The sequence below is a fragment of the Corvus hawaiiensis genome, chromosome 17, assembly GCF_020740725.1.
Source record: "Corvus hawaiiensis isolate bCorHaw1 chromosome 17, bCorHaw1.pri.cur, whole genome shotgun sequence".
In the NCBI taxonomy this organism is placed as follows: Eukaryota; Metazoa; Chordata; class Aves; order Passeriformes; family Corvidae; genus Corvus; species Corvus hawaiiensis.
Window position 1 is genome coordinate 16,094,257 of NC_063229.1, and position 23,352 is coordinate 16,117,608.

The window sequence follows — 23,352 nt, forward strand, 5'->3', positions numbered from 1 at the left end:
GATCCACTACTGTTCCTCTTATCTGTTTCTGCAAATATCTGCAACCGTCACTGTGGGCTCGTTCCTTCGACGAGGGGCAGTCGGGGTGGGGGCGAGGGCCTGGATCGCCCTCACACGCGGGGTGATGAGCAACCTCCCTGAGCTCCGCTGCTCCCGGCTCGGCGAGGAATCGCCTGGGAGGCGGCGGGGGCCCTGCCGAGCTGCCTGGCGCTCTCCGCTCCTCGCTTTTCGGTGGCACACACCGCCGCTCCTGTTGTCACGGCCGATGGCCCCGGGAGCTGCCGGAGCAGCCCCGCCGCCTTAGGGAGGGGGCTGGCGGCCGGGGCGGCGGGCGCGGCGCGGAGCGGCCCCGGGCGCTGCAATGCTGCGCTCCCGCTCACGGCGGAGCTGCCCGGCCCCAGCCCCGACCCTTCCGCCCCCCCGCCCCGCGCCGGGACAGCCGCGCACGGCCGCGCCGGAGCCACGGGCTGCACTTGTTGATCCCCGTGCCGAGGCAGCGGGAGGAAGCCCCGGAGCTTCCCTTTGTGTCTGCCCGGAGAGAGGGCTGGGGGGCGGGCGCAGACGCGGCTCCGGCGCTGGCTGTAGGTAGGAGTGAGGAGCCGCAGCCGAGGGAAGGCCTTGGAAAGCTTCCTGCCGAAGGATCCGATTTGCCTCGTTTCCCTTCCCCTCCCCCTGGGCTCCGTGGACAGCCGGGAGCGCCGCCGCCATCCCTCCGCCTTGAGGCTGCCCGCGGGGGGATGCGAGCGGGGCCGCCCCTGCCGCCCGCCCCGCCGCAGGATGTAGCCGCCCTCGGCCCCGCACGCCCCGCGCCGCCTCGCCGGGAGCCCGCAGGAGGAGGTAGGTGAGGGCTGGGCTCGGGCCGAGCCACGGGAGCCTCTCCCCGTGTGCGGCGGCGGCTGCCGGGAGGCAGCGGCGGGGTCCGATTTTTGGGTCTGGGGGGGACCTGGGTCGGCGGGGACGGGGCCGAGCCCCGAGCTGTGCCAGCTGTGCACGGGGAAGCCGCTCCTGCCTGCGCCGGGGCTTCTCTTCGTGCCATTTTGTGTAAGCAACAGTGCTCGGGGCTGTCAGGAGCCACCCGGCGCCCTAAGGCGGGCTCGGTGTTTTTTTTCTTATTCCCGTTTTTGTTGCTTTCCCGGTTATGCAGAGGCCGGCGTGGGGGGCTTGGGAGGCGTCCCTGGGCAGCCCAGAGAGGCAGAGCGCGTCCTTAGAGTGGCTTTAAATCCTCCCTTTTCCCTGCCCCAGCTCTTTCCTCGGGAAATCTCTACGGCTGGAGTTACTAAAAGCCTCCGCATCTCCCCGCAGCCTACACGGCCGGGCAGGGCGGGGGGCACCGCCGGGGGCCGCTCCGGCTGGGTCGTGGGGACGCGCGGGGTCCGGCGGGGCCGCGCGCTCCGGGATGGGAGCCCGGTGCCAGCGCATCCCCGGCCGGCGGCCCAGCGCCTCTCGGGGCGCATCCCCGAGCGCTGCTCGGGGCAGCCCCGCGCCCGACCCGGAGAGGCTCCCGGGGCCGTGCCCGGCCTCCGCAGCCCTCCCGGACGGGGCGTGCGGGGACCCTCCCGGGCGGAGGCGGGGGCCCGCCGGGGCGGAGGAGACCCCCCGGCCGCCGCCCGGGGGAGCTCGGCGGCAGCGCCCGCCGCACGTGGAGCGGAGCTGGGCGCGGGGCTGGGCTCGGGCCGGCGGCGCCGGGCGCGGTTCAGCACCGGCGGGCGGACAGCGCCGCCGCCCCCCCGCACATCGGCGGGGGCGGCGGGCGGGGACCCACGCGCGGCCTCTCTTGCAGCTCTGGGGCATGGAGGGGAAGGAGAGGTGAGGAGAGCCGGCCCCCGCGCCCTGCCCCGCGCCGCACCGTGCAGCGTCCAGCCTGAGGGGGACCAGCGATGCCTCTGGGGATGAATAAGCATGGATCTCGCTCTACTACCTCTTTGCCTCCAGACCCCACCGAGATCGTCAGGAGCAAGGCCTGCTCCCGAAGGGTCAAGCTCAACGTGGGGGGGCTGGCCCACGAGGTTCTCTGGCGGACCTTGGACAGGTTGCCACGGACCAGGCTGGGTAAGCTCAGAGACTGCAACACGCACGACTCCCTCATGGAGATCTGTGATGACTACAACCTGGAGGAGAACGAGTACTTCTTTGACAGGCATCCCGGGGCATTCACCTCTATCTTGAACTTCTATCGTACTGGTAAGCTGCACATGATGGAGGAGATGTGCGCCTTGTCCTTCAGCCAGGAGCTGGACTACTGGGGGGTGGATGAGATCTACCTGGAGTCCTGCTGCCAGGCCCGCTACCACCAGAAGAAAGAGCAGATGAATGAGGAGCTGAAGAGAGAAGCAGAGACCCTGAGGGAAAGGGAAGGGGAGGAATTCGATAACACTTGCTGTGCTGAGAAAAGGAAAAAACTCTGGGACCTCCTGGAGAAGCCCAACTCCTCCGTAGCAGCCAAGGTAAGTGTTCTATGTCTCTGTTGTCTACTGGCTCCTGACTGGTGATGCTTACCTGAGGTGTTGTCCTGCTGCCCTTGCTTAAATGTCTGGGCACTTGTGGCTGGCTGGATGGGTGCTGTGAGTGAAGGAGAGAAAGGCCTCTCATATGCAAATGAATTTTAATGTTTTCTGGGGGTTTTTGGTAGTTTGGAAGGGATCTGGTTTGAGTGTCCCTGGGGCAGCCTAGGCTGGTCAGTGTGGAAGAAGCTTCTCTGAGCAGTGGGTCAGCGCACAAAGACTGCTGTGGCTGGACATTTTAGACTTGTTACCCAGTGGCCTGTGTTGGTGCAGTCTGTAATAGAGATTTCTTTGGGCCTAAAACATGCATGTCTTCTGCTGGTTAATCAAACTGGCTTTCAAGCAGCCAGTTCTGCTTGAACTCTTAGACCCAGGTGCAGTGAGGAAATAATGCCTTCAATTCCAGGGCTTAATTTAATTTCGTTTTTTGTAGTGAAATGCATCTCCTACTTATTTGTATCATGCACTCCTAGGCTGCATGTCTGCTAAAGCTGGTGTTTGAATTCCATCCTTTTTTAAGTCTTCCCTGGGCAAGTGATGCAGCTCTGTCAATAGCTGAAGTGCTGCTTACTCTGAAGTTGGTTCCAGTGAACAGATCTCCTTGAAGGTGTTTTGAAGATAAAATCCATGTTGGGAGAAACCAATGTCAGAGTTGGCTCTGATAATTTAGCTGCCTCATGTTAGTCACATTTTCTTTAGTGAGGAAAATCTCTGCGAACACAGTGATTCAGTAACCATGGGGACAAAAGTGAAGGGGGAGAGGTTGAAAACTGTGGGATGAATAACTGAAAAGCATGAGAGACTGAGCAGTAGGGACCAAAACTTGAATTTTCTATATACCCACATCCTTACTGTATGGCAGAGAAGCTGCAAGAAGCCCTGGCTTCCCTCTGTAATGCACCTCTCTCCGTACAAACATCTGCAAACGCAGACCTTGGCTCCATCCATCCCTTAGGGAGTCTGGCTTGGGTGGGCTACTTGGGAAAACAGACTTCTTTACCTCTTTTTTTTCTCTTCCCAAAATGCTGCATATCATGAACCAAGAGCATGTATGAAACTTGGGGAAGAGATTTTATGAGGTGTGGACTGGCTTATCCCGGCAGGGGAAGGGGAGGCATGGTCTGCCTGCTGAACCCATTATCACTTTTTTAATGACAAACAGAGCCCCATAGTGTCTCTATCTCTCCAGTGGCACAGATGACACTGTGATGAATGCATTAATAATTTATAAGGCTCCTTTGGCACAGTCTTGGAATCCTGAAACACAGGCCCCAGGCTTTGCTGTCTGTGGCACTGACTCAAAATCCATTAGAGACTGTTGATGTTCATGATTTATTGTATATGAGCAAGGGTCATTCTTGCCAAATAAGTGTCTTTTGTGATTTATAAATTAAATACTCTAGCTTCATTTTCTGAGAAAATTCTCGGAGTAAGTGCACTCGGCATTGCAGGCTCTGGATTAATTGAGAGGGGTTGGTAATGCATCATTACCCTTAGCATTTAAAGCTGCCGTTCTGTGCCTTCATTACTGCAATGAAAGTGATGCTGTGTGTTCCCAAACCTCAAATATTCCAGCAGTTCCCAAACACCGATTCCCACTCCTTTCATGTGTAGCAGGGCAGACAGGCCTGATGAACAATTAGCTTAGCAGGCGGGGACAGAAGTGCTGCTAGGCCTATTCTTTATCCAATTTGCTCCCTGCTGGTGGATAGCTTTTCCCTCGTGCCAGAGTGTGCCCTTTGCTTTGATCACCTTCCTGAGAATTCAATCCACATATTGGATACGTTGAACTCACTCTTCAACTTCTGATGGAAGGACAAGGGGAGAGGGACTTGGCAGCCTGACCCGTTATCTGACCTATCCAGCTGTGCCCAGGCTCCCTTTTAGTGCTGTGTGTGCTGAATCTGAGCCTCTGCCTGGCAGTTTCTGGCCAGCTTTCCTCAGCTGGCTGCTCACTGGAGCACTTCTGCGGAGGCTGCGGGCCTCCGGGAACTTCTGTCACCTCTCCTAAAGCCAGACTCCCTCTGCTTTGCCAGGTCTGGGAGCTCAAACTGTTCCTATGGAAAGGGAACAAAGTAAACTGTTGTGAGGTTTAACGTCACGCAAGGTCCTAAAACCACCGCTGGGGAAATCTCAACTGCTCTTGTTTATTTTTTCTCTTCAGACTTGTGCCACTCAATGCAAAGGGTTTTCCATGCAACAAATACAAGATGCCTTCATGTTCTCTTTAAGAAGTCAGGAAAATGGCTACAAGTGCAGGTTCTCCCCCCAAGCCAACCCAGGGACTGTGGCTGCCAGCATTGGCTGTATTTTAACATTTTCTGCACAGTACCTCACCTGTCCCCTCCATACCAGCTTACTCCAGGGTTATACTGGGACCAGTTAAACAGAGCTGGTTTTTATTTGTTTGGTTTTCAGGGATTTGGGTTTGCCTTTTTTTTTTTTTTTTTATTCTTGGGTGGTTTTTGTTGGTTTTGTTTTCTATGGATTTTATTTTTATTATTTATTTAAAGGGGACAATATGTGGTGTACCCCAGGGTGGAAAATAGCGTTCATGTAAGAGAAGAAGAATCCCCCAGACCTTAGTTTTTGTTTCTTTCTTATCCACTGGAGATTTACCCATATCTTCTGATTGCTCTGTCTGGCTTTGAAACCAACCACCTCATGGCAAGCAGGCTCTTACTTATTTGTGAGGCTTCACCCTGTACGTGACTGGAGAGAACACTCTTGGATTTTATAATTCCCCCTCCTTGAGAGGCTCCAGGTTTGTAGAGGAGGTGCTGGGGCCGCAGCCCTGCTGCCACCCCGCAGCAGCACAGGGGTGAGTGCTGCTCTCCCTCAGGCTGTGCCCACAGCACCCTCCCTCTGGGAGGTGTCACACCCACGGCACCGCTCCAGCTCGGCCCCAGGGGCAGCCAGGGCATCCAGTGCCCGAACTGGTTTCAGTTCACCCCCCAGTGCGTCGGGCTGCCCTGCACTCCCCTCGCCCAGAGGGAAAACCCCCGTGTGCAGAATGGAGCACTTGAGGGACCTGCCCTCTATCAAATGAAAAAATATTTATCAGGCAGTTATTAAATAAAACTGTTCATCTCCCTCTAACTTTCGAATATATTTTAAAGGATCTGATTCTCCCATTTCCTGTGGTTATTTGCCTGCATATCCCTGAGAAATACTCACTGCAGGCTTTGTGGATGCTTTCTCCTCTTCCTGCAATCACTGTTTTTGCATGTTCATGCTTATTTTTATCATTCTCCCAGTCTGTCTTAATAGTTTGATGGCTGTTTCTTGGTTTTGTTTTTTCTTTTAAATAGTATTCTTCGTGTACTTTGGTGTACTCACAATATCCATTTTTAACCACAGAGGACTCTGGTGCTCGCTTCTGTCATGGTTTACTCTAGAAACTGACGGGGTGCAGATATTTTCTGGAGAAGCTCTTACATTTTGTTGCATGGTAGTTTTCCTTTTGTCAGGAAAGAAGAGCGGCTCTCCAGAAGCCAAGCAGAACTGCTGCTTGTCCTCGGGGCTTAGTGTCCATGCCAGGGCAGTAGTGGTTAGCACTGCTCCAGCATTCTGGTTTGGGCTTTTAATCCTAATTGCTCCTTCCCTTGCCAAGGCTAAGCCTGGGCAGCTGGTTCCTGTCACCCTCAGCCCAGCTACCAGTCCTGGCTTGCCAAAGTCCCTTTGGAAGGTGTTGCTTTCCACTAACCAAGGCTAGTTAGGGTCCATGGGTCTCTCACCTGTCTGGTCCTTGGGAGAACCAGCCTAGCTGTAATTCCAACAATTCGTGTGGTATCCTGAAAAATAAAAACCTGCAGTTGTTCATGCTCTCCAGTATAAACAAATAACAAATCAGACCAACTCAACATCTGAGATTAACTTCCATGGTTCTGGAAATTCTCTGATCACCAGGACCCTTCCAGCAACCCTGCAAGAACATTGCCCTTTTTGCTTCTTGAGAGGAAAGTGTTTCTTTTCCTCCTTTAGTCCTTACAAATTATTTCCCCGATCAATATTTGAGCAATTAGTGTTGCATGGGGTGGGGAGGGGGAAGTCTGCTCGTCTTACAGACTCCTCTGCATGTGCTGGTTTCATCTATTTTTCTCTTACTGTCCTGAAGGCTGAGAAAAACACGATGACATCACCCACTTTGCAAAAAGCTTCTCTGCATGTCAAGTAGGATGTGCACTTCCTTTCCTCCTCGCTGCCTCCACTTCCCACTTGTCCCTGTCCTGTTGGGAGCTCAGCTGCAGCGATCCCTCCCTTCTGACAGGCTATTTCTCATCTTTTCCCCTGCTCCTGCTATGCCTTTGCCAGTGCAATAATATCACATTTATCCTTGAAAACATGCAACTCCAGTTCGGTAATCTCATTATGCATGCCTCTACATTCCTTGAACAGCTTTTCTCTGCTGCCCACTGCTCTCTGCTGCTAATCTCTAGATGCATTGCTTAGGGACTGGGGAGGATGCTCTGTAAGCTCTTTTCATATTATTGTTGATAGTAGTGACAAAATAAGAATGATAAAAGCCTCTTGGAGATGCATTTGCTACATCTAGAGCGTTCTTCCCCCACATGGGCTTTCTATTCCTGGTCCTCCCTTATGGTGTGCAGTTTTCATTCATCTCTAAACCTGCCTGAATTTAGCATTTGGCAGAGGAAACCCCTCTCCTGAATTGCAGGGGTCACATCTTAGCCATGCCTTGTCTGTCTCCAAGGGTCCCATCACAGGGCAGATGTTGACTTTGACTGTTAAAGCCAGATTGCCCATATTTTGCCTCCATCTGTAACTTTTTTCCAGTGTGATGCAGCTACTGCCTTGGCTTTTTTTGCTATATATAGGAGACTTTTTCCCTTCATCCAAAGTGAACTCCTATCTTCAGAGATCCTCAAAAGCAGAGCCTCATTCCAAAGCCTCTCCCCTGGGTTCAGGGTTTTGCCAGTTTGGTCTGTAGCTTATCCCTGGGCTTCTAGCACAGCACTGTCCTGTGGACACACAAATGACTGCTGTTCTGGATCAATCTCTTTTCATCCTGCAGCTGCTTTCTGGGTCTTGTCCTTCCAGTGGACTTAAATCTTTTGTCTGGGGAGCTCTAATTCCTGTGTTTAGTTCCCTGCAATGTCCTCTGTGTCTGTCGCACCAGTGGACCTGCCTACAATGTATTGCTGTGTGGCCAGTTCCCAGAACTCCTCTCATTATAGCCTCCACAGATTCCCAGCTGGGGGAGAAAACCTGCACCCTAGTGAAACTGCCAGCTTGGTAGCTGTGTCCTGTGACTCTTTCCTGGCTCTAAAGGAGTCCCTGTAACATGGCCTGGCCGATGGCATCGCAGCCTGCATGGGATGCATTTGCCAACAATGAGCTTGTTCTAAGCTCTCTAGGTGGGATTCTCCTTCAAAGGTGAGCCTTTCCCCAGAGCTGCTATTTCAGCCCTTGGATCCAGCAGGCACTTGCCTGGTGCTCCTGCCTGAAGCTGGTTTGGGTTCAGCTGTTTCCAATCCAAGCCTGCAGCTCTGCAGTCTATAGAGAATGTAGAAAAGGAAAGTTAATTGTTAGGCCTTGTATTTCTTTTGATGTGCTTGCCATCCAGTCCATGAAGCACCAGTATGCACGAACACGTGTGTGTTGGCACACTCCTGGATTTTTAACTTCTCCGTAACTTCCCGCTTGGAGAGCCTGAGCATCCACATCCATGAGAGCCCGCCTGCCTCTGGAGGGAAGTGACAAGCTTACATGCTTGTGCTGAATTCCTTGGAGGACGTGTGCTATAGAAGTACAGTCAATGCTATTTTTAAAGCACCAGCTCTCATTTGTACCTTTGAAAAAAATCTCTGAGAAATTAATTCCCCTCACTGCTCAGTGTTCTCCCATCCTGTTCAGCCTGAGAGCAGACAGGGTTTGAGGTGCCAACATCACCAGTCAAAAAGTAGAAAATCTTGCAACAATGGAAAATTCCTGTTTTGTTCAGCTGTAACTGCAGAGGTTTAGTAATAATGGGATTCAGAAGAAAAGTTCTGGGCCCAATGCCCCCAGGATATGCCGGTGTGGTGTAATGTGCAGGTGTAGCTTTGGCAGGTACCTGTGTGAAGCACCTGCACATGTGGCCAGGCTCTGCCCTGTGCTGACCATGACAGTGTCCAGAGCTGGCTCTGCACAGACACTCCAGAGCTCCGTGGAAAAATCCATTCTTCTCTTAACTCTTCTTACACAGTGGGATAAATATCCTTGCCATCATATTCTTCTTTTTACCCATTTTTCCAATCACAATGTCCTTCTGATTTCTCGTGATGTGAATGCCCTCATGGAGAGGAATAATCCAATGTTACTTTTACAACATGAGCATTGCTATTTGTCATTGCTAATGGCAAAATATTTATGTCAAAGAAAGTTCACAGCTGCTCACTTAGTTCTTACAATAAACACAGTCACTGTGATTTACTCTATGGAGAGACCCAGCAGAAGCACGATGGGGCCGCTGCACTCGAGCAAGGCATTAATATGAGCCTTCTCTCGAGAAGCTCTACACCTATGTTGTCATGTTAAGGCAGACAAGGATCAGACCTTGGCTGTGATGAGAAGAGTTGGGTCAATTCCTAGATCATGGGGAGGCTCAGCTCCCTCCTGGGCTGGGTTGGTTTCCCAGGGGCTGCCCCAGGGCTGGGTGGTCGCTGCCCTAACGGGGCAGAGCTCTGGGGCTGGGGGTGAACGGGCTCCACGCTGCTCTGTGCCAAGCGCTGAGGACCTGCTGACAGCACAGGGCTCCCTGCCCCACACCCCACTGCTTAACTGGCCTGCCCAAGCTGCTTTAGCCTTGGTGCTCTTTATCCTTAGGCTGACCTTGCCCTAAATTCAGTCCTTGGGGCAACAGCCTCATGTTCACCTCCCGGTGTTCCTGGTTACTCAGTACAGCAACACTAAACCTTGTGGTAAGCTTCCCCGTGAGCTGGCCTGGTCTCTGCTTTCTCCCCCCTGTCCTAGCTTCTCTTCTGGCCTCTCCTGTCCCCTATACAGCCTGGCACCAGCTGAACATGTTCACCAGCAGGCCTTGGTGAGGTCTCGTTCTGATTTCCAATGAGAAATTCTACTCTTTATTGTAGGGATAGCCTGGAAGAGGGCTGAGGTAAGCACTGTGCCTTTGTGCCTGGCCATGGCTCTTCCCAAGCAGATTTATTTTCTAGGACCCCGGTAACGCCAGCAGCCCCAGTCCTGCTTCTGTGGAGCGTAAAACTCCCATTGAATGTATTTGGAACAGATGAGTATTATAATGTCTGTGCTCATCAAGCAAAGCTCTCAAAGTGCTTTGAAAAGATGGATTAGTTGAGGCCAGGACAAACCTGTGATATATGTATTATCCCCATCTTAAAGTGAGGAGGTGACCATTGCCCAAGGTCAGTGAGGAAGACTCGGTGGGGGGGGGACCCTGGCTTCCCACTCTCCCATGTCACCAGGGCATTTTCATGGGATAGATGGGCTTCCCGTGGTCCCTGGGCACTGCCCACGGTGAGATCTTACAGAGGGAAAGGTGCTGGCAGCCCTCTGGCAGTTTATTCAAGGGGATGGAGAGAGAAAACAACCCACTCCTTGTTTAGGCACAGGTGTTCCTACTGAAATAAGCCCAGCCTGCATGGGAAAGTGCTGGCAACCTTTGTCAGGTTTGAGGGATGAGTGGTTACAGAAAAATAGCATGTTTTCCTCTGGTAGATCTAAAAGCAGAAGGTCTGTACTGGGGTGTTTTCAGCATGCTTTGATGCAGCTCTGGCTCCAGGGAGGGGATGCTGCTAAAGTGTTTTGAGCAAGGGAGTGCAGATGTCAGAGTAACATATAGAAAAACCTGTGTTGTGAAATGATTCAATAAATCAGAATACATATCTGCTAGTATATATTGATATGTATGAACACATATTAAACCTGTCAATGTGGGGATTCCTTTTTACCAAAGTTAACCTGTGTAAGGAAGGTATTTATTTTCAATTAAGAGCTAATCTGTGCAACCAGCTCCGCTTTGAGCGCAACAAATGTAATGAATGACTCCAGTGTTACAGGAGCAGTGTCTCCTCAGACACCCCAACTGCCACCTTTGGTAGAAACAGTACTGGGGTGAAGGAGAGGGTCAGAGCATGGGCTGTGGGTAGCTTGGGAGCTCCCTTCAGCCTGGCCTCAAAGATGGATCCACGTTTTTTGGCATGTTCCCCCTTTCTCTGTTCACAAGTCTCTCCCAGTTCCCCCTGTGATTCCTGTGAGATTTTGCTGAGGTTTGCAGTTATTGTGGTCCAGTGATGTGGACCATTGGTCCAAGGGCTGCGGATGATTTGTGACCCTTCCCTGAGCTGCTGGCACTGCAGTGGGGGGAAGGTGGCCTTAGCTCAGCACTGGGCTCTTGGCTGTGTGTTTGGGCAAGAAAAATGAACAGCAAAGCCAAAACCAAAGCACTTGTTGGTACTCAACTAGTATTGATAACATCCATCAGGTATCTGTCTAATCTGATAAAAAACCTATGTCACTAACAAAAGCTGGTGAACAGTCAAAGCAAATTGAAGGAACAACTTATTTGAAAGTTCTTTTTTTTTCTGCTGTACATAATCAGTTCCTGTTATTATGAGCTGAACTTACTCAATGCTGTTTGGACTAGGATTTGTGCAGAGTCTCTAGCCAAAAGCACAGATTAGTTTTGTTTTATTTTATTTAAGTCCATTTGCTCTTGCTCATTTTTGAACAAAATGGAGCTGTAAATCTCATTTGCAGTACATAAACAGTATAAACACCAGAAATGCTCTCTCATTGGTACTGACAGGCAAAATGTTTCTAAAGCATGATTATGCTTACTAAATGTTCAGAGTCAAGATTCCTTGTGCGTATCTCTTTTAAAAACCCCTCATTTTGCTGAAAGAATAAATTGAAGGTGTGAGCAAAGAGGTCTGTTGCAGTGTCACCACATAAAATCTTTTGTAGGGGCAGGAACTGTAGTCAGCACCCTTCCCATGGCAAGGAATCTCCTCCGTGTGCCAGCTGTGCTTTGCTTGGGTGGTTCAGTACTATCCAGTGGCAGTGTAAACAGGGAATGGAAACACGTAATGGCACGAGGCACCACGAGCAGCAGCTGAGATCTATCACTGGTAGATTTGTATCACTGTGTCCACTCTCTTCCTGTCCTTCTCTGCAGTGCTTTGGTGTCTGTCTGTCCCTGGCTTTCTCTGTCCTGCCATCTGAGTGCATCGTGTTTGTCCTCCCAGTTGCCGTGTCAAGTAGAGCAGTGTGATTGTCCTGGGTTATTTGGAGAGGGTGCAGAGGCATCTCAGGGTCTATGATGGAGAAGGAGGCAGAGTTGTAATTCACCCCTAACCTCTGGGCCCCTTTTTCTCTGGTGCAGCTGGATCTCAGCCGTAGGTGTTCTAAGCGGCAGCTGCAGTACACGAGAGCTGGCCACTTCTGTGGAACTGCCTAGGAATCCGTGAGATTGGGTTTCTTCATATTTCTGGGAATCGGGTTTGTGTCTGGCACGTTCTCAGCTCTAAAAAACTTGGTTCACACAGCTGTGATTTTTCTGTTTGTTTGAAAATGTCCATTTCTTGCTCTGCACACTTCATTGCTTCTGCAGTGCATGCTTTTGTCAACCATAGTGACCACACATTAAACAAACTCTCTACTCCTTGTAATTGGTGCATTTGACCACTTCCACTATTAGCAATGTCTGTAACATCCCTGTTCTTCTCCATATCTGGCCACTCTCAAAAACTATGGATTGCTCAAGTGTCTGGATAGACAAGGAGTGGAACTCACTTCCTCAGGCAGTGCTTGCTGTCTGTCTTCCTGGTGGAATGAGGAGCTTTCACTCCTTGTTTACTTACTCGTGAATTTTTGGTAAGTCTGTCCTTCATAGCATAAAAGTTTAATCTTTTTAGAAAATAAAAGGATAAAAAAAAAAAGCGTTGTCTTCCCTCCTGTCAATGTGCCAGAAGTTTATTAATAATACATAATAATTATACGTTGTGTTTCTTAGCTGCTTTCATGTGAGGATCTAAAAGCGCTTCACAAACATTAATTAAGTAATCCTCACGCCTGCCTGGTGCAATAACTATTGCTATCAATCTGCACTGAAACATGACAGTGCAGAAGAAACAGTAAATAAGAAAATCTCCCAGATACAGGCAAGAGCAAAGCTGGTCTAGAAAGCTGCCATCATTCCGTGGCTGGACTTTGTGTGAATCCAGCGGTTTCCCTGCCAGTGCATCGGCGCCGTTCCCTCTGGGGCTCAGGGGTGTTGGACACAGGCTGGACGCAGCAGATAGGAGATTTTCTTGACCAGTGCAGTATTTTCTCTGCTGGCAGGAAGAAAGTTGTGATTGGCAGCAGACCCTGCATCCTGGGTCAGAGCAGCAGAGCTGGCGGCAGCAGCTCTCTCTGAAGCAGCCTCAGCAATGGGATTTACTGATCCTTGCTCCAAGAGAGCCTCTGTTTGTTACCCTGGGCAGGAGGGGTCCTCAAGGGGCAGCCCAGCAAGTCCCTTGCTTGCAGTGTCCCACAAAGAGTCTCTTTAACCCTCAGCTGACCACCCAGGGGACCTTCACAGTTTTTGTGGTGTCCCCACAAAATGCTGCTCCCTCTCTTCTGCTCACAAAGCTTTAGGGAGTCCTGCACAGGTGGGCTGCAAAGCTCACCTTAGTTCTTTCCTCTCAGTCCTTGGACTGAACTTCTTGAGCACCTATGTCTCAACACCTTGGCTGGCGTTCCTTAGGGATAGCTTTAGTTAAGGTAGAACGGAGATGAAAAAAAAAAAAAAAAAAAGAAACACCAATGTTCTGTCAGCAAATGCCTCCTCAATTTACAGCTGTAGCTCATACCTATTGCCAGGGTGCTGAATTAAATTCAGGGCAGTCACCACACAGTTATTTTTTGCCTCTAATCGTCCCCAGGTAAGAGCCTGATTGATCTCAGCAGGTTTTGCAGTGCTCAGCTGAGAGAAGCCGTGTCTTTGGGAGGTGTTGCCTGTTACTGTGAGGCAGGTGGGCTCACACAGCAGCAGGCTGGGATTGCACTGGGAAGGACCTGCCAGGTTTTGTGGTGCTCTTGGAGAGCTGATGTCAGTGTTGGGAGGGACTCCCAGGCGGTGGCTGGGCCCAGTTTCCCAGGAGTGCTGAAGACTCTGTGGTACCACGAGAGCTCTCAGACATCTCAACCTCTAATTTCTGTTCGTGAAGGAGATGTCAAATGATGTGACTGGCATTTACTTTTGGTTTATTTTGATAAAGTGGTGGGTTTGGTAACTCCAGGTATATCGGATCCTACTTACTCTTATTTTGATCCTTTAAAGTAAATTTGAAGCAGATGAAGTGTAGTCTAGGAATTATGATTAATTCCTACTGGTCAGAGCCCTGCTAGCCCTGCCTTGGCCAACGCCAATGTCATCAAAGGGAGTTTTTCAGGAGCAAGAACCTCATGCATTCTTCATGCCACCCAAGGTGCTGACAGACCCAACACTCCTTGTATATGTTCTGACCTTTCCTGACTCCAAGTTCCTGCATGTGGCTCAGCAGGACAGGACCCTTCTGGGCTGTCCTGATTAAGAGATATTTCCACCAAACATAAGATGTGCTGCATTCTAGAGCACATCAGGTATCAGAGTGCATTTTGCTAATTGACATGTTTGTGCTCTTTCTGTCTGTGCTTACACACAATGTTATTCTATAGGTGTAACTTTAGACTTCCTGCAATCCCAGAGAATGGTCTCATTTAACAGCTGCAGCCCTGGCCAAAGCTCCAGCACATGCCTGCTGAAATACCAGATTTTCACCATGCTAGGCAAATGCACCAGGTCTCACCAGAGGGGTCTTTGGCCTCTCTTTGCTCTCTGCTGGTCACTGGGGCAGGTGCAATTCCATTATTTTTGCATGTTTATTAAGCTTGAGAACACGTTTGCTGAAGTTTCTGGCTACGAATGAATGGCCATGAACGAAACCCACTTGACTTAATAGTTATTTTTAAAGATGCTCTTAAGAGCTTCTGTAAAGTGGCTCTGAAATACTTCTTAGTTTGCACTGTCTTCTGGAAAATTTGCTTCATGGTCCAGATAACTTGGGCATGGCAATGCCACTTCCAGGAGTTATAGATGTAATTAATTTAATTTATAAACTCTTTATAGGAAGTTCTGTCTTTTTGTTCTGTGTTTATATAGCACTAAGTGCAACAGGGTCTTGACTCACTGCTCGTGTATGCTACCCCAAAACGAGTAATAAATATGTTTTACAGAGAAAGCAAAAACTGCTGTAGAAAGGTATGGGATCAGTCTCCCTAATTGCTGATCCCATTAGCAGACTGGCCTGCTTCCCCAGCAAGAGTGGCAGGAGGAGGACGCGCTTATGGCTGCTCAGCCCCTGGGCTGGGATCCCGGTGTCCAGCAGGGCTCGGAGCTGTGGGGAGCAGCGAGGCACTGAGGGACCACTGGGGCAGTGCTCTCCAGAACAGCGAGTGGGGCAGATACAGGAACCCACTGCTCTGCCTGTCCCTGCTTCCCTCACCCAGCCGCTTGTGTCCCAGGTTTTGCTGCTATGAACGAACCCCAGAGCAGCCGTGGGATGCTCCCGGGTGCTCCGTGCCAGGGGCAGCCCAGGCACTGCTGGTGCTTTCCTGGCCTTGTTTGAGGGGAGGTGTGCAAGGGAAGGAGGGTTGTACCTGCAATTGCTGTGATTTCACATGCAAATCAGGCAGCTGGAATACGCCAAAGTGTCTTGAAGTTTATACAAGCAATTACTTAATCTGTGTGTGTAAAACCAGGATAATTGTGTGAGTTGCGTGAGGTGCAGTTGTGTGTTGAAATGGTCAGCAATACAGAACCTTTCTATTTGTAATTCATCATCCTGAGAGAAATTATGTCTCTTCCTAAATTCATTCTTTTTTCTTTTTCCACCAGGTCCTTAAGCAGTTCATATCTTTGCTATCTTATCATCACTTGTTCCCTCTATTATCACCTACCTGTTGGAATAGTTCTTTTCCTTAGCATTTTCCAGGGGAATAAGCCATAACACTGGCAGAAGGCTCCTTCTTCCTGCTCACAAAAATGATCTTTTTCATTAAAAGTGCATTGAAACCCCCTCTTAAAAAAGGCTGGCTGTTTCAGTTGAAGTCCTTCACCATTGACCTCCTTGCTTCTGTCTTTCGCAGGGTCCTTCTGGTGAGTCCAGTAGCTCTGTGTCCTTAGAACTCAGCTCCATGGTTTGTCTTCCCTCCACACCCTCCCCAAAGTGCTGGGCAGTGCCACGGCTGCTGTTGGTACATCTGGGTCATGGCTTTGCTCCGAGTTTCCTGCACAAACTCCAAAAGGGGATTTTTACTCTCTTGCACCTCTAACCAACATCTGGAGAAATATCTCTTTGCTTCTGAGAGACTGAAAGTCTCTCTTTGCTTTTCCCATGCTTGTCTGGTTGGACGTGAATCCTTTGGGCACCACTCCTTTGCCCTGTTCTTGTACATCGGAGCTCTAATTCAAGGGGCAAACCAAGCACAGTCTGTGTTTTCACTGCCCTGCTGGTGCAGCACCATTTCTGCTTGTGTTCTTCAGAACGAACACAAATAAAGCTGCGTTTGGCCAGCTGTCTCCTTTCTGATTTAGTATCTTAGGTGGTCAACAGCTAATGATCAGTCTTAAATGTCACCTCTTTTCCTTTCAGACTGAGTCTTTAAACTGTTGGGATGTGTGAATACATTTTAAGTAAAGCCCTGATCTCTGTGCCAAGGAACAGAGCAAGTGTGGCAACGCTCCAGCCTTTGCACCTGTTCTGATTTGCTCTTTGTGTGAAGTGCTGCATAATTGTCTTCTTCATTAGCTGCCTGCTGAATTCTGGTTTGTGAGGGATTAAAAACTCCAATGAATATGGATTATTTCAAATGTTTTCCTTTGGGACACTGTACAGAATGAAGATTTTTGGAGCTATATGTTCATGTAGTAACAAGGGATGGAAGATGCCTTCCCCCATCCTTTTTCAAAGTTACCTCTTCAGAGCAAGTGTCAGACAGAGCTGATCCTCCCTCTCTGCCTCTGGGCACACACAGGGCTCTGATCCAGCTGATCCCTCCAGCTGGGCCTGCCTGGAGGTGAAGTGAAACCCTTGCTAAGAGTGGGAAACTTCAGCACACACATAACTCAGTACTTGAGTGATCTCCTGGGAGTCAACAAGTCTCAAGCATCTTCTTAACATTAAGCGTGGAGCAAAGAAGGAGCACGTTAGGGTGCAATTAAAGGACCCATTTCACTGAGGAGGCCAGGAGTGTGTGCTGAGGAATTTTCTATAAAAATAGGGACATTTTCCTCCTCTAGTTAAAATTCTTAAGTGCTTCAGGTTAATGTGACATCTGCAACATCCAAGAAGCCTACAGAGATTTGTTTCTGTGGAACAGATGTTTAACAATCCAGATTTTATTTTATGTTTTTGTCTGTCTGGACACTTTCTTGTCATCTGCTTTTTGTGCCTGTAACTGTGACAGTGCTGGGCCCAGGAGCTGTGAGAAATGGCCAATGCAGGGAAGGAAACCTGGTTTTTTCTCTAATTCAACAGTCAGTCTGCCACATTCAGCTCAAATCCTTTCCCCTCTCTGGTGAAAGCAACACTTGATTCTCTCTCCTACTGGCATTGCAGAGCCAGTCTCATTGCAAGAGAGTGAGGAGAACTTCTTTTTGACCCCACTGGGAAATCCTCCCACACTGCATAGCAAGGCCCCTCTGCAAGCAGAAATCCACGTGACAGCAGGTCCCTGGGCAAGGCTTCTCCCAGGACGGAGGGTGGGATGCCCTTGCAGGAGCTGGGTTAGCTCAGTAGCTGGGTAGGGGGGCTTGAAGCTTTCTGTCATTCTGAAGCTTTTTTTGCTGGGAAAACAAAGGGATAAAACTTCTCCCAGACTTGCAGCCAGGCGCTGGGCGGGAGCCCCGGGAGCGCTGCGGCCACGGGCACTGCCCAGCCCGGGGCACAGCCAGGCCTTTCTCACCAGGTAATAAATCCCAGCTCCTCACTGGCTGTGCAAGGATACTCGTCCTCTCCAGGTGAAGAACCACATGGCCATAAAATGTTGTAATGTAAACAAGGCAGACGTGGTGAGAATCCTGTTTGGACAGATTTATAGCCTGACCATGGAGCAGCAACCTTGCCTGGGCTTTGTGCCACCAGTAATTAATATGCATCCTGGGCTCTGTTTTCCTTCTGGACAGTGTCCTTCTGCATGCTTGTGTGTTAGACTATAAGCATGAGAGTCTGCTGTCTACTGAGAGAGACTTTCCTGGGGAGGCCGTGCTGGAAAGCTATTGCCCTGCAGATTGTGTGGAATTAGGGAGAGTGAATAGCCAAATTTGGGAGAGCAGCACTTCCCCAGCACATGTAAAGCCTCCAGGTAGCTGGCGCTGAGTCTTTGTGCAATGATTATCACAAAGACAGTCAATGTTTGCCATAGTTTCTGCCTACATTGAGATGAGGAGGTTGCTGGAGAAACCACATCTCCTGACACTGAGCAGTGATCTCCAGCTCTCTGCCCCGTCTGTGCCATGTTTATGGGAGGCAGTGGTCGTTTTTAGCTGCAAATAACTACACCAAAGCTTTGAACACAATTTCCCTGCTGCTTATTTATTGCAGTCTAATTCAGGCAAGCATATCCACGTAGGCTTCACTCAGTGTGTGCTTCCATGAGGTCTGTACATCCCCCCAAAGCTGATTAAAGGTGTGCTTGGGCTCTGCTGAAGGGAATCTGCGCCATGGAAGAGCTGGGTGTCTACTGAGACTGCCTGGAGCTCTGCGATGACACAGAGACACAAAGGTGTCAGAGACATGTATCACCAATAAACCCTCCTAGTAGCAGTGGTGGCAGTGGGGTCCCATTTGGCCCTGCCCCAAAGTGGCAGGAGACCAGATGAGGATAGATCATGCTGCCTCAGTATTTGCCTCCTGTCCTGAAATGCTGGGTGAAGCCACCATTTTATTTTCTCCTCCTGATGGCTTTTCTTGGAGCAGCATTGGTGTCCTTTGGTTTCCTCCTCTTCCAGGTGTTCACACCCAGAGGTGACCGCCAGAGTTATCACCCCTCCAAGCTGCCCAGACTTGTCATTTTTCAGACTTTACTCTCAGGTCATCTCTTGGGCATTCATTTGCACTCTGCACTTCCAAAACATGGAAAAGTAATGAAGGAATTAAAGGAAAATGCAGAGAGGGGAGAGAAACGGACCCATTTCATTCCAGGGGCTATGATCCCAGCACTGGATTTGGGCACAGATTTTCCACTGGGGCAGTCACTCACATATGAAATCCATTCTCATGATCACCTTTAGAGTAAATCCCTCCCTTTTCTCACAGTGCTTGTGTATGGGGGAGTTTAGGCATTGTGAGCCCTCACTCTCTGTTGGTAGGGTCACAATATAAAATTTGTCTCTAATTAATGACCAGTGACCTCGGGCCATTCAAAACTATCTGGCAAGTGAGGAGCACAAGATGCCAGCACACTGATATCTGTCTCTGTCAGGATCTGAGTTTGAAGCAAGCCCTGCTGCATTGCTGGGTTGTTTGTCCTGTCATTAATGAGATTTCTCTGCCCTTTTCTGTCTCTGTTTGGAAAACACAGTGCTGGTAGGCCAGCAATCCTAGAAACATAGGCCTTAACAACAAAATCGGCGTGGCTTCATTAGGCTCACTGCTCGGTGTGCAATTATGTTATTTTCTCAACAGCAAGTGGCTGCACCGGCTCGGGCGAGGAGAAGGGCTCAGTGGGCACTTGCTGAGGCTTCCTGGGGGGATGTGGGGCTGGGGGGAGCCAGGGCTTGGCTTCACTTTCCAGCAGCTCTCACAGACTCCCTGGAGTGATGTTTCTCTGTGTGGTGTGGGACAGTTTAATCCTCGATTGTGTCTTTGAAGCCATGGAGACTGGACTGCAAAGGCTATCTCATGTCTGTGACTGAGGTACTCGCTAGGGCTGGATGAAAGTCTTATGCAGCAAAAGATTCTGTGCTCTGTGACCCCACTGCATTTTATCCCAAAATAACTCAGTCATGGGGCAGTTTTACAGCATCTGTACAGGCCAAATTACTTCTTTGTAAAGAAACAGATTAGGTGAAAGACCTGGTTTTCTGATTGATGACTTAAGCTGTATTGACCAGATGACAGCCACTCTGAAAGGCTGGTTGCCATGGGATTGTCTGGTACCTTCAGGGGAACAAAAAGGAAATAAAAATAGTTTCTTTGGGTTCAGCAGTCAATGGTGTAGCAGCATCAATGCTAGGGCTTGTGGTTTGGTCTGGTTTGTATTCCCCTGCCACTTAGAGAGCTCTCTGGTGGTTTGTGAGATTCCAGGTGAGGTGGTAAGAGGAGAGCGGGCACTGGTGTGCTCCGGAGTGCCGTGCCAATGAACGGCATTCCACGTGCTGGTAAAGGCCTGAGGAAGCTCTGCACTGATGGTGCCTTCATGTCTTCATCCCCACAGAGCCTCCTGGCAGTTCCAGCCTTTCTGCAGTGCTTGAACTGAGTCTTCAGCCTGAGCTCTGAGCTGCAGGAAAAGCACCCAGTTCTCTCCTTTCCCTGTGGCAGCGGCTGCTGTCCAAGCGGAGCCCACAGCGAAGGCTCCTCACCAGATTCCCAGAGCAGTTCAGGGTCATTGCATGGCACCACACAGGCAGCAAGGCTTCTAAGCCTTTGGAAAGGTGCACAGAGTGTGGGTGGCATGGCAGGTTATTTGCTATTTGAGGTGAGCAACACACACTACATTCAAAATGACCAAACTGGTCTAATTATAGAGATAACAGCAGGGTTATGGTTGAGATTTCTGAGCAAATGCTTCCCCCACTGCTGGGGGAAGGCTATAAAAGTGCTGAATCTGTCAAATTTGCTCTTTTTAGATTTGTTGAATGATACAAGGAGGTTTGTGTGGAGTAAGGTGTTTATATTAGCAGCACTAACAATCGTGAAGGTCATAGGTAACCTGGAGATGTTACCTATGGGATCCATCTTTAATGTACCAGCAGACTTCTAAATCTCTTCCCACTGCCCTCTTGCCTCCTTCCCATTATTAACATTCAGGGAAGTTCCACAGAAAGGAGTACTCTTAAAATTTCACACTCTCATATAGGTGCAAACCATTCCTGGGGCTTGCACCATTAAAGAGAGATTTGCAGTCATCAAGATGATGGATGCTAAAGGCTCCCGAGCTTTTCAGAGGAGAGCTGCTCATTGACTGCAGGACAACAGTGTGCAGAAGGATTAGTACTCAATAAATCCATCACAGGAGTACCAAGATGTTATTACTTGGGTTTGGAATATCCTGAAATAGCTCACCACTTCGGCAATTTTGCATCATTGATGTACTCTCAGCTGGGTAATATGACTTTCTAGAAATTGATCGGATAAACTGAGCTGTTTTAAGAGTGTCTGTCTCTATTATTCATATATTTCTCCAATTTGTATTCCGGGAGAAATAATAATATTCTCTAGGGACACCATTCATTCATATGTTCAAAACAGAGCCCCAAATGCAAACACCAATAAAACACAACATGTTCCTAATTAACAGCCTCAGAGAGCATGACATCAGGCAGGTACTACCAGCACCTTAGAACAAAGTACACTTGGAACCAGGTGCAGCTATTTACCAAAAGCTTCCAGAAAGCCAGCAGTAAAACTGTTTGTTTTTCCAGCACATGTTGTGCACTTGCTGTTATTTCTCTAGATGGGAAGAAGCAATCTGAGACACTAAAAATACACACCTTAGACCAACAGAGCTGTAAAATGATGCTAAATAAACAGTAACTCAAAGAAATCTTCCCCAATACAATTTTATCTTCTGGGTGAGGCAGAAAAGGTTATAGGGCAGGATTTTATTTGAGGGGGGACACTGGGCAGTGCTCTGGGGATGTCCCTTAGCGGTGAGGACACAGCCAGCCAGGGGACATACCAGGACAGCTGCCCTTGGAGCTCTTTGGTGCAGGATGTGAACAATGAAATCTGTCCTTTGAGATGAACTCTGCTTTCAGGGGAGCCAGAGAGAAGGTGCAGCTGGTATTTTCCCCTCTGCAGTAAGGTGCAGGGCAGGAGCTGGGAACAGAGCACGGGAACCCAGGACCGGCTCTGTGCCTTGGGGAGCTGCGGAGGCCGGCGCCAGGGAGAGGCAGCCACGGGAGCCTGTGGCTGGAAGCGGGGCTGGCTGGGGACCAGGTGCATGGGTTGTGTTGAGGACAGGCTGCAGAGAGGCTGTGAGGCATGAACCACAGGGATTGTGGACCTAGGGGCCCTCTGGGGACGGTCCTGTGTCACCTGGCGGCTGTGAGTTGCAGTGGTGACATAGTCTGGCATTGTGTATAAAGCTGCAGCTGCAGAGTGGCTTTGAAGCAGTGGTGTTCCCTGTTTCAGACACAGGGACAATGGAAAAAAGTCACTTTTCCTAAAATAGCTGGCATGTCAAAACCTAGATTTTATTTACTGACCTTTCCAAAACCCATAAAAAAGAAGTCCTTTTACAGAAGTAGCCACTGCCTCGTGCCTGGCTCTGGAGGTTCGGGAAGCATGTGGGACCCAGCATGGCTGCTGCTGCTATCGCTGGAAGCCAGACATGGGATCTGGGCCCTTGAGCATGGCTTTGTACATAATTCATTGGTGTGTTTTTTTAAAAAAGACATTTGCTCTGTCTTGTGTCAGCCACACACTTCTGACTCAGTGGAACTGCTTATTCTTTCACTTAAGCTCTGTCCTTGTTCTGACAAAGGACTTCTAGTAGTTTAGGGTTTTTTACTAACAGCCTGTAGAAAGCTGTAGACACAGATGTTATTTTCCTGGTAGTGCAGAATTTCACTGTGCTGGGGCATTTTTTCAGCCTGTCCGTCAGACAGATAAAACAGGCTCCTTTTTTCTCCACTGTCAGATTTTTCAGGCTTTTCCAAATCAGGTGCATAAATTAAAACAAAATAGAAGTCAGAGGAAAACTCTTAAGTCTGTACCCTACTGAGAGGGATTATGGGGAGTGGAAAGTATGAGTCATGGCATGGCCACTTCTTTCAGCCAGAGTTAATGCGGCTCCCGCGGAGCAGGGGAGAGTCCTCGGGAGGGGCAGCCTGGTCTCGCCTCTTTAAAACCCATTTCTGCTCCTGCAAATTTGATCACAGTTACAAAATAAATAAAAGGAAGCATGTTGGTGAGATGTACTTATCCTTTGATCTATCCCTAAAGTCTGGTTTCTTGGCCGGATTTCCAGGTATTTCAGTACTGAGAACGTGGCAGTGTTTTAACTCTATTTTGGCAGTTCAGCCGCTGTGCTCCGGGATTTATCCTGGCTGCCCTCTATCTCTGCAGCCACACTTGAACCTGAATTAAATGCCCGGGGCTAAAACTCTGCCTCTGATGATTCTCTCCATCTCTGTGGTACAGAGGTGCCCCATGGCAGGGAGGTGGCCGGTGCCTGGCCCAGAGTAAGAGCTGCTTTCCTGGATGCCCCACAGACATTCTGGTTAATATTCCTCTCCTTGCACAACGCTGCACAAATATTGAGCTTTATAAATATTAACTGAGAAGATGAAGGTGCAGTGAAGCTGGAAGTCAGCTCCCATAGAGCTCCTGTAATACTGAAATGCTGTGTCTGGGGGTGCATTTATCTCCCTCAGTGCAAGGAAGTGCAAGGGACATCCATCTGGTACATCCCATACAGGCACACCCATCCACACCCCCCAAACTCTGCAGCCACGACCTGAAATCAGAAATATTCCCCATGAAATTGGCCTTTTTTTGTTCTGCTCCCCTGCAGTCCTTTTTTCAGCCTTTTCCCATTAATGTGCTGTTTTCCCATTAGGAACCTGTGGGATCCCAGCATACAAAGCCTTGGGTTTCATAGCTCCTCATGAGTGGGAGAG

At 49.6% G+C, this 23,352-nt stretch overlaps 1 protein-coding gene across 1 annotated transcript in view; it reads left to right on the forward strand.

Moving 5' to 3' along the window:
- Positions 1-418: 418 nt before the first annotated feature.
- The window catches only part of KCNB1 (potassium voltage-gated channel subfamily B member 1), a 115,972-nt gene continuing 93,038 nt past the window's right edge, over positions 419-23,352 (forward strand). The window contains exons 1-2 of the mRNA XM_048321682.1: positions 419-837; positions 1,781-2,444. Of these exons, the coding sequence (XP_048177639.1) occupies positions 1,878-2,444 (567 nt within the window). The 5' untranslated portion in view covers positions 419-837; positions 1,781-1,877. The remainder of the gene's footprint in view (positions 838-1,780; positions 2,445-23,352) is intronic.